The sequence below is a fragment of the Phocoena sinus genome, chromosome X, assembly GCF_008692025.1.
Source record: "Phocoena sinus isolate mPhoSin1 chromosome X, mPhoSin1.pri, whole genome shotgun sequence".
Classification (NCBI taxonomy): Eukaryota; Metazoa; Chordata; class Mammalia; order Artiodactyla; family Phocoenidae; genus Phocoena; species Phocoena sinus.
Genome location: NC_045784.1, coordinates 116,298,334 through 116,308,364, shown reverse-complemented (window position 1 = coordinate 116,308,364; position 10,031 = coordinate 116,298,334). Strand labels below are relative to the sequence as shown.

General features: G+C 51.9%; 1 protein-coding gene across 1 annotated transcript; it reads left to right on the top strand.

Annotated features, from left to right (window-relative positions):
• Positions 1-7,063: 7,063 nt before the first annotated feature.
• GPR101 (G protein-coupled receptor 101) lies at positions 7,064-8,575 on the top strand. The gene has a single exon (XM_032618854.1). The coding sequence runs from the start codon at positions 7,064-7,066 to the stop codon at positions 8,573-8,575; it is 1,512 nt and encodes a 503-aa protein (XP_032474745.1).
• Positions 8,576-10,031: the final 1,456 nt, after the last annotated feature.

Genomic DNA, 10,031 nt, shown 5'->3' with positions numbered 1-10,031 from the left:
ATTGAGAAACTGAGCTATTCCCAGCCCTGTATGAGCTCTAGAAATCACTCCACCTACCCCTTTTGAGTCACTTTTTCCCCAGCCTTGGGTAGTTTCCTCACATGTAGTCAAAGATTTGAGGGGTACCTTTTACAGTTCTCAAGAGCTCTCTCTCGCTCTGGGAGGCTCCTCTCTGGTACATTACCTTGCAAATTCTTGCCACTCTTACTTGCCTCCCTGAATTCTGACCTCTGTCTCCTCAGTTTAGGCAGAAGCCTAGGTTCAGCCTGGGTTCCCAGCTGGTAAACTTTCTCTAGGTAGTAAACTGGGGCAACTGTAGGGCTCACCTCATTTGTTTCCCTTTTCTTGAAGACCACTGTCCTGCATTCCTGTTTTCCAGTGTGTGACAACCATCATTCCATATATTCTGCCCACTTTTTTAGTTGTTTAAGGTGGAAGGATAAATCTAGTCCCTGTTACTCTTTCACAGCCAGAAGCAGAGGTCCAGCTTTCAGTTTTTAAATAGTTGAGTTGGATTAGTTTGGGGATTTTTAATAACACCCAGATATAAAATAGATGGAGCAGATCTTCCCAACGTCACACACCTAATTCTAGCCACAGAATTAGGACTAGAAATCAGGTCTCCTGCTCTTTATTTTTATTCCATTCAGTTATTTTCTGCTGATTTTCTCTTCCAAACCATTTTATTTGGATAGTTATAGCTTTGAAATCTAGACCTTCTGTCCTGCCCAAGCCCACAAAGTGGGCAATATTAGCTCACACCCAAATGGTACTTAATTTCAAGTGAATTTTGCAAACACCACCCCTAGGGTTAGACTAAAGTGAATACCAGAGCAGCTCATAACACTGAAAAACTTAAAATACCCCCGTGGGTAGGCACTCCAGAACAAAACCATATATTTTTCCCCACTGACTTATTATGAACTCACTATGCAGGAAGGAGTGTGACTTAGAATTTAGATTGGCTAATTTAGTCATTTCACCACCTATGGGAACCATGTATCTTACAAAAAGAAGCCATCATCACTGCAACTGCATTTGTATTCCCACAATTTTAGCAATTCATCTGGATTCAAAATTTTTATCTGGGTTGGGTCTCTGGGAGCCTTTCTTTCTGTCTTGCCTCTTGACCCTTCCAAGAAGCAGCCTAGGAAATGCCCCTGCATTGGAGTCAGAACAAGTTTTACCTCTCGGCTCCAATACTTACTTGCTGTGTGACCTTGGGTAAAGTTACTTAACCCCTCCGTAAGGACAGGGAGGGTACGGGTATACACTGATTCTAAAGCACATTTCTTTTCGCATTTTAGCATCTTTAAAATCAAGATGCATATTGCCAGCAGTGGTGTGAAGGTTAAATTTGCAGCTTTTTATTCTTAATGGTATATGATGTCTTGGATTCTAAAAATACTGTATTAATCTCTAACTTGTAGAGTCTCCTCAAGGATTAAATAGGATAAAGCAAGTATAGGGCTTGGCATGCGCCAGGTGCTCAAGGACTTTTGCACTCCCATTGTTACTGGAACCAATACCCGGCTGGGTCCTGGGCCTCTGACTTCCCTCACCTGGCAGTTGGTACATGCATCGGGGCAGTCTGATGAGGTGAACAAGTCTGGGAAAACCAGGCTGGCACGTTGCTGGCTGGTGTTGCAGCTTGTGATTGTCATCAGGCCCTAGAGCCTTTCTAGTAGCTTCCTGCCCTCCAGCCCTGCCCCATTAATACCATTTGCCTGATCTTACCTCTGCTGCTACAGAACTATGAAGGTAGGGAAACGGACTAGGTGGCTTCTTGAGCCATCATCCCAAACTCTCCCTGTCTCATCCCAAAGAACCTCCCCAGAATCTAACAAAGCTTGTCAGTTGAAGGGCTCTCCCAAGGCCATCAGAATCAGAGCCTGCAGGGCCTGGAGCCAAATCCACATTCCCCAAGGGCCCCCACATACCTCCACTTGGGGTGCTGATACTTGCATGCCTTTGAAATTCAAGGACACCAACTCTACTCCTGCCTGGAGGGAAAAAAAGAAGAAACAGACACCTGAGGATTAACAACCCTCAAACAACTCCCTGTACAGAAAAGTGGCTTATATTTCTTCCCCAGGGCTCCCTAGCCTTTCGTACTGTCTCCCGCAGGCAGGCTGGCTTTGGTTGCGGAGGCCTCATCGCATTCAGACTCCTCTGCTCCCCATCATGTCCCGTGGCACTCAGGGGTGCAGCGCAGATTCCATGAGGCCACCTCTCTGAGGCACCCACCTTTAACATGTACCTAGAGGTTTTCTTCCTGTGCCCTGCTGGGTCCCAGCAGTCCAGGGAACTCTTGGGACCACAGTGAAAAAGGAGGAAAGAGCAGGATGGACTGGACTGGCCTTTGTCTCTGGCCATTTCTCGCACCTTGACAGCCTCCCAAGTGATTCTAAAATACGGAGTCTGAGTGAACTGTCACTTGACAGTGCGTGCCACCCAGGATTCTGCGCCATGGCCAGTGTGAAGCTAGGAATTAATAACTGTGAGCGATTATCATGGAAACTGTCTCCAAGAAAAACGACTAGGTTTATACCATTCAAACTTCGGAAGATAAAATCAGGATTAGCCAAAAAGACAAAAAAAAAAAAAAAAAAAAAAGACAAGTGATCTACAGCAAATGGTAGGACTTGAAATCCAAAGAGCATCCTGGGGCCTGATTCTACACCTGCCTTGTTCCCTGTCCAAAGGCATGGGGTGCAGGGGGGAGGGGGCGGATCTCCATCAGGCCCATCAACCAACTCAGAATCTTGTGTCATCCTAGACCCTCCCCAACACCTCCTTGCCCTTATCCCTCCCCATTGTCAATTTGGCCTCTCTATGGGTCTCTGCTCGGCCCCCTCCTTGTGACCTGTCCAGACTGTCTTTCTCTCCTGCCACAGCCTCCTTCCTGCTCTTTCTCCACTCAACAGCTCTCCCCCCGACCCAGCCCTGCTTCTGGACCCTGGAAGAACAGAAATCTTACCACATCGCCCTGCACAAAAACCACCAATGAAAAATGAAAATCGTTTTTAAAATCATATCTAATCTTATCATACACTAGATGATAACTTTAACATATTGGTTTAAGCACCTTCATATTCTGAATTCATGTATAAAAAAATATAGGCCTTTTTAAACAAAAGTATTTAGGGGACTTCCCTGGCGGTCAAGTGGTTAAGACTCCACGCTTCCACTGCAGGGGACAAGGGTTCGATCCCTGGTCAGGGAACTAAGATCCCACAAGCCAGGCAGCACGGCCAAAAAAAGAAAAAGTATCTAATTTTATAACCTGATTTTTTTCACTTATTAAACCTCCTTCAAAAAAATTTTTAAAAATCAATGAACAATAATTGCAAAATATTTATCGTTGTTAAGGTTGGATGGTGAGAACAACGGGGGGGATACTTTATTATTATCATATTTGTGCAAGTTGGAAACTGCATAATAAAACAAATCCCCAAAGGCCCTCCAGGGATCTCAGGATGAAGTCCAAAGTCCCCAGACCGACATTCAAGGCCCATGAGGAGCTGCCCCTACCCCATTTTTCCATCTCACCTGCTGGCACTCACCATGCTGCAGCCTCTCTTGGCACCCAGCTCTCCCCTGCAGCCCTCTTTGCCCATGCATCTCCTTCTAGAAGAACAGTTCTCCCCTTCTGTCATGCCTAGAAAAGGTTTCATTATCCCTTGGAAACCAGATGCAAATGACCCCTCGTCTGGGCCACCTTCCTGGACGCGACCCTCCCTTCTGGGGGCCAGGTGAGCTTACATTCTGGTGTTTGTCCGCCTGGTAAAGAGCAAACACTCGATGTGTACGTGTTTGGGAGAGTCCAGAAAGTCTTGGTTAATAGAGCAGGTGCAACATTTACTTGAACTTAGGCAAGTAGGGTAATCTCTCTTGGCTTCTGCTTCTGTCTCTGTAAAATGAGGATAATAGCAGTACTTATCTCACAAGGCTGGAGGAAGGATTCGGCGGTATTCTCTGTGGAAACAGTTTACCACAGTACCTGGCAGAGAGAGAGAGAGAGAGAGAGAGAGAGAGAGAGAGAGAGAGAGAGAGAGAGAGAGAGAGAGAGAGAGAGACTGACTTACAGACAGACTTCAATCAAATAATAAAGTGGATAATTAAGCAGCTTGTCTTAGAGGAAATGCTCCCAAGGCCTAGAGGAAAGGAACTGCCGTTTAGCTCTTGCTGGGAGCTAGAGAAAATTGTGGCAAATCGGTGATATCAAAGTCACTTCCTCTCTCGGGCCCAGGGGCTGTTCATACTTGAGCGGGGTGGGTGTGTGTGGGGGTCTTCCAAGGTCAAGGCCCCAGGGCCCGGCCCAGCTTTCTGCTTCTCTTCTGAAGAACTGTGCAGGTCTGGGGCCCGGCCCTGGCCCGAAATCCGGGGGCTACAAAGGCATGGCATTTGCAGGAAAATCAGCCCCGTTGACGATCCCCAGTCTCTGAGGTCTCCAGTGAGCTCGGACCGCCCGGGGCGTTGATGCGGGGTGAGAATAGCTAAGCGGGCCCTGCGCAGTGCCGCCCGCCCCTCCGGGCGCCCGCGGCCTCGTGCGTCAGCTGCGCGGGCGGGGGCCGGGGGGAGGGGGGCGCCGCAAGGTGAGGGCCCCGCGCTGCCTTAAGACGCCGCGCGCCCCCGCCGCCGCTCAGAGCTCGCAGCGCGCCGCGCCGGCCGGACGGGCGGGCACGGGCGCCCCGCTCTCGCTGCTCCAGCCGCCCGGTGCCAGCTCGCGGCCGCCGGCGCCTCGAGAGGCCGCCCGGTCGAGCGCGCCGAGTCCCGAGGGACAGGCACGCAGCTCCCGCGGCGCGACGCCTTCGGCAGCAACAGGTAAGCGGCCCGGCTCCGCTCCCCGCGCCGCGGCCCCTGCGCCCCGCCCGGCCCCGCGCTCCGGCGCCCGGGACGCCCTGTCCGCCGCCACCCGACGGCGCCTGCGCTGCCCCGCACTGAGGCCCCCGGCGCAGCTCCTTCTCGCCTCCCCTTGGCCGGCCCCTCGCCCTCGCGTTTTCCCTCGCACTTTCCCTCGCGCCCACTCCCCCCCATCTTCTCGATGTTTCCTCGTTCTTGCTCACATTTTCTGCTTCCCATCCTCTCTTTTCTTATCCTCTCTTTGATGATTTTTCTGTCTCCGTCTCTCCCTGCCTCTCATTCTCTTTCTGTCTCTCTGTCTCATTGGCTCATTCATTGACTCTAGGTCTCTTTTCTCTGGCATTTTCTCTGTTTCTCTGTGTGGCTGTCATTCTGTCTCTTATCTCTTTCTGTCTCTCTGTGTCTCTCGTTTTTTTCTCTCATTCTCTTTCTCTCTCTGCCTCTCAATCTCTTGCGCTCTCTCTCCCCACAACCCCTGCCTCCTCCCCCGCTCTCCCCGAGCTCACCCGTCCCTACACCCGCCGCCGCTGATGCCGGGTGGGCTTGGGAATGCAGGGAGGATCCCGAATGGCGCGGGGGGGGGGGGGCGGTCGCAGTAGGCATCCTCCTTGCCTCCAGCCGCGGCTGCGCTGCTGAGAAACTGGGAGGTTTATCCGCCACAGCCCGCGGTGGCCAAGGTGGCAGCTGGTTTCCATGGTAAAATAAAGTCGACAGAGAGATAGAGATCAGAGACAGTGATCCAGCCAGAGAAAAACCGAGGTGAGGGATCGTCGGAGAAAAATGGAGAGAGACGGAGATGCACACACACTCAAACACACAAGGGAAGTGTTTAGCGAGAGCCCCCGGGAGAGAGTGAGAGACAGAGAAACCGACTCCCTTTAAGTGCACGCGCTGGAGAGAGTCTGAGCAACGCAGAGACAGAGATAATCAGGAGAGACAAGGAGTAGATTTTCAGAGACCCACTTAGAGACACAGACCACGATAAAGAGAGAACTTAACGCATGGGGAGACAGAAGCCGCAGGGGGGAGACAGGGAGAGACACAGAGGGGAGAGGATCTGAGAAAGAACAAGAGCAACCAGAGACGGGAGACATGGAGAGAGAGAATCCGAGAGAGACATGGTAACAGGAGAGTTGGAGAGACATGGAGACGGTCAGAGACACATTCAGCGAGTGATATTGCACAGGTGCACTGGGGACCCACAGAGATTGTCAGGGAAATAGACTGTGAGAGAGAAATGGAGAGACGAGACAGCATCAGGGGAAGACGCAGAAGCGCACGCACTAGCGAGCGACAGAGACAGTGAGAGGCAGGGATACAGAGACGAGAGCGCATCAGAAAGAGACGGAGGGAGAGACAGGGACAAGACTGGGAGAAAGACGACGAGAGACAGAGACACGCACACACAGCTAAAGAGAAAGTGCGCTGGCGAAAGAGACTCAGAGAGAAACTGAGACGGAGAAGCCGACCGAGAGTGGGAGGGCGAGACGGGATCAACAGAAAGGAAGGTGAGAGGAGAACGACAGACTGGTAGAGACGGACAGACAGTGCGCACGTGCTAGTGAGGGACTGAGAAATAGGGACAGGCCACAGAGTGAGAGACAGGGGTGAGAGAGTCAGAGAAAACCGGTGAGATACACACACACACACACACACACACACACACACAACACACGAGGTACAGGAAAAGTGCGCTAGTGAGAGACACTGGAGAGGAAGACACAAATCGACACATGTAAACAGGCAGGGACAGAGCGCGCGCGCATGTGCTAGCAGGAGAGCTAACGGAGAGATCTGCGGAGAGACCTCCAGAGAGACCCAAACTTCGAGACCCCCAGATAGTGTGGGAGACGCGCAGGGAACGCGCGCGCGCGCGCCAGCGGAACACAGGGGTGGGGGTCGGGGGGACTCGGAGACCCCCAGAGGGAGAGGCAGAGAGACCCAGAGTAAGAGAAGGATTCATAGAAACTGCCCGAACGCGGACTGGAGCCGCGCGAGGGCCCCGGGGCCGGGGTCCTGCAGCGCCGCTGCCCGGCGCGGAAGCGCCCCTCTTCCTCCCCGGCAGGGGGACTAACCCAGCCCCGCGTGTTTCTTTCGTCCCCAGCCTAGGCGGTGAGTGTGGTCCCTGCGCCCCTTCGCCGCCCGCCGGTGCCCGCTCCGCGCCTGCACCTGCCTCCCGCCCGCCCCCGCCGCCGCCATGGCGTCCACCTGCACCAACAGCACGCGCGAAAACAACAGCAGCCACACGTGCGTGCCCCTCTCCAAAATGCCCATCAGCCTGGCGCACGGCATCATCCGCTCGAGCGTCCTGCTCATCTTCCTCACCGCCTCCTTCGTGGGCAACATAGTGCTGGCGCTCGTGCTGCAGCGCAAGCCGCAGCTGCTGCAGGTGACCAACCGCTTCATCTTTAACCTCCTCGTCACTGACCTGCTGCAGATTTCACTCGTGGCCCCCTGGGTGGTGGCCACCTCTGTGCCCTTTTTCTGGCCCCTCAACAGCCACTTCTGTACCGCCCTGGTTAGCCTCACTCACCTGTTCGCCTTTGCCAGCGTCAACACCATCGTCGTGGTGTCGGTGGATCGCTACCTGTCCATCATCCACCCTCTCTCCTACCCGGCCAAGATGACCCCGCGCCGGGGTTACATGCTCCTCTACGGCACCTGGATCCTGGCCATCCTGCAGAGCACACCCCCACTCTATGGCTGGGGCCAGGCTGCCTTTGATGAGCGCAATGCCCTCTGCTCCATGATCTGGGGGGCCAGCCCCAGCTACACCATTCTCAGCGTCGTGTCCTTCGTCATCATCCCGCTGATTGTCATGATCGCCTGCTACTCTGTGGTGTTCGGTGCAGCCCGCCGGCAGCACGCTCTGCTCTACAACGTCAAGAGCCACAGCTTGGAGGTGCGAGCCAAGGACCACGTGGAGAATGAGGACGAAGAGGGAGACAAAAAGATTGAGTTCCAGGGTGAGAGCGAGTTCCACTGCCAGGATGAAGGTGAGGTCAAGGCCAAGGAGGGCAGTGTGGAAGCCAAGGATGGCAGCAGGAAGGCCAAAGAAGGGAGCGTGGAGACCGGTGAGGGGAGCGTGGAGGCCAAGGGCAGTGAGGAGGTCAGAGAAAGCAGCTTGGTGGCCGGCGAAGGCAGCACCAAAATTCAGAGCAGCAAGAAGGCAGACAAGGGCCGCCTAGAGGTCACCCAGTGCAACATTGACTTGGGCGAAGATGACATGGAGTTTGGTGAGGATGACATCCATTTCAGCGAGGATGACATTGAGGCGGTGAACATCACAGAGAGTCTCCCAGTCAGTCATCGAAACAGCACCGGCGACCCCCCTCTGCCCAGGTGCTACCAGTGCAAAGCTGCTAAAGTGATCTTCCTCATCATCTTCTCCTACGTGCTGTCCCTGGGGCCCTACTGCTTTCTAGCGGTTCTGGCCGTGTGGGTGGATGTCCAAACCAAGGTACCCCAGTGGGTGATCACCATAATTATCTGGCTTTTCTTCCTGCAGTGCTGCATCCACCCCTACATCTATGGCTACATGCACAAGACCATCAAGAAGGAGATCCAGGATATGCTGAAGAAGTTCTTCTGCAAGGAGAAGCCCCCGAAAGAAGACAGCCACCCAGACCTGCCCGGAACCGAAGCCGGCACCGAGGGTGGAACTGAAGGCAAGATCATCCCTTCTCATGATTCTGCCACTTCGCCTTGAAGTTGGTTCTAAGGTAAACCTTGAACTGTCCACAGAACACAGGGGCAGCTTTCTCTTAAATGGACCGTCCACAATCGCATTGATGCCAACCCATGCCATTCCAGGCAAAGGTTCTGCACACACCCTCTCGCAACAAGGTAGATAAATATATGGAAGAGGTAGGAACTGGGGTCTTCCCTTAAAAATGTGCCCCTGAAAGAATGGACTTGAGGATTCTGACTGAAATTCCCCCCCCAAAAAAAGTTATTAGGCTCTAAATTTCTTAAAGCAACAAGGGCTATCCATTTTGGACCCATGCCTGGTATTCTGTGTGTCTCCCCAGAGCTACCATGTGTCAACTTTTGCTCTGGGGGAAAAGGAAGATGATGCTGGTGAACTTAAGGACTTCTGAGTTCATGGGCAAGGGCTACAGCCCATGTTCAAGGGAAAGAAAAGCAATGGAGCAAGTCATTCATGGAGCCCAGGAAGCATGACCTGACTGACTGATCAACATATGAGACAAATTCTAGACTGAAGGGCCCCCAGAATCTGGTGCAAAGGCTATTATGGAATCTAAGGGCACTGTGTAGTTAAAAACCAAGAAGGTTTCTAGGTCATCTAAAGGGATCCAGAAAAGTGGAAGAGGATAATAGGGCATGTTTGAAATGGAAAGCTAAGTCCAAAGGAGAAGATAGAGAAATCACACACATCCGTGGGGTTAAACAGTTGACTTTTTTCTATAAAATCCTGGGTTTGTGCATGGGCTGAGACCAAAATTGTCTCATGCAAGTGGAAAATTGTCACGTGACACTATTTTCTGTCTCCTATTTGAATAATAGTGGGACCGAAATCATGCCACCATTTTCCAATTTTCCCTTTTGTGATCAAATCGAGATGCTCATAAGAATCCTCCAAATCTCCAGTATTTCCAGGAAAAAAAAAAAAAGAAATTCAACTAGGCGTGGCCAGAGTCCTACAAAACTCACACTGCCAATCAAGAGTGATGTGCCCACTAGAAATCTTTTTGTGTCCATGAGATCATAGACAAGACATATGATCTCCTCATGGGGTGAAAGTAAGGCAGGATAAACGTTTTCCTTCCTCCAGGCACACCCATCCATGCATCTCTTCCACCTGCGGCTCTCTCTGAAGCCTTTAAGCTCTCCGCAGATGTGGGAGAGAAGTATAGTCAGAAATGACAGAATGGTTTCTCAATACCTGGCAAGCATCTGACCTATTCCAGACAATCGTAAATCAAAGCGTTCAGGTCAGACTTATCCTAATTATTGCTGTTGAAATATATCACTTTGGGAAAATCTTTACAATATCTAAATTATCCCTAGGGTCAATACAGAGGAAGAGTTTTCAAATCCCAAACCCCGAAATCACTTTGGGTGGGAATATACTTGTTTATTTCTGAGGGCACAGACCGTATCGACATCACCAAATGACATGGAACCAAAAAATGGTCAAAACG

Bases quoted from the DNA above. Each gene is read 5' to 3' on its own strand.
- GPR101 (XM_032618854.1), top strand. From the start codon at position 7,064: ATGGCGTCCACCTGCACCAACAGCACGCGCGAAAACAACAGCAGCCAC.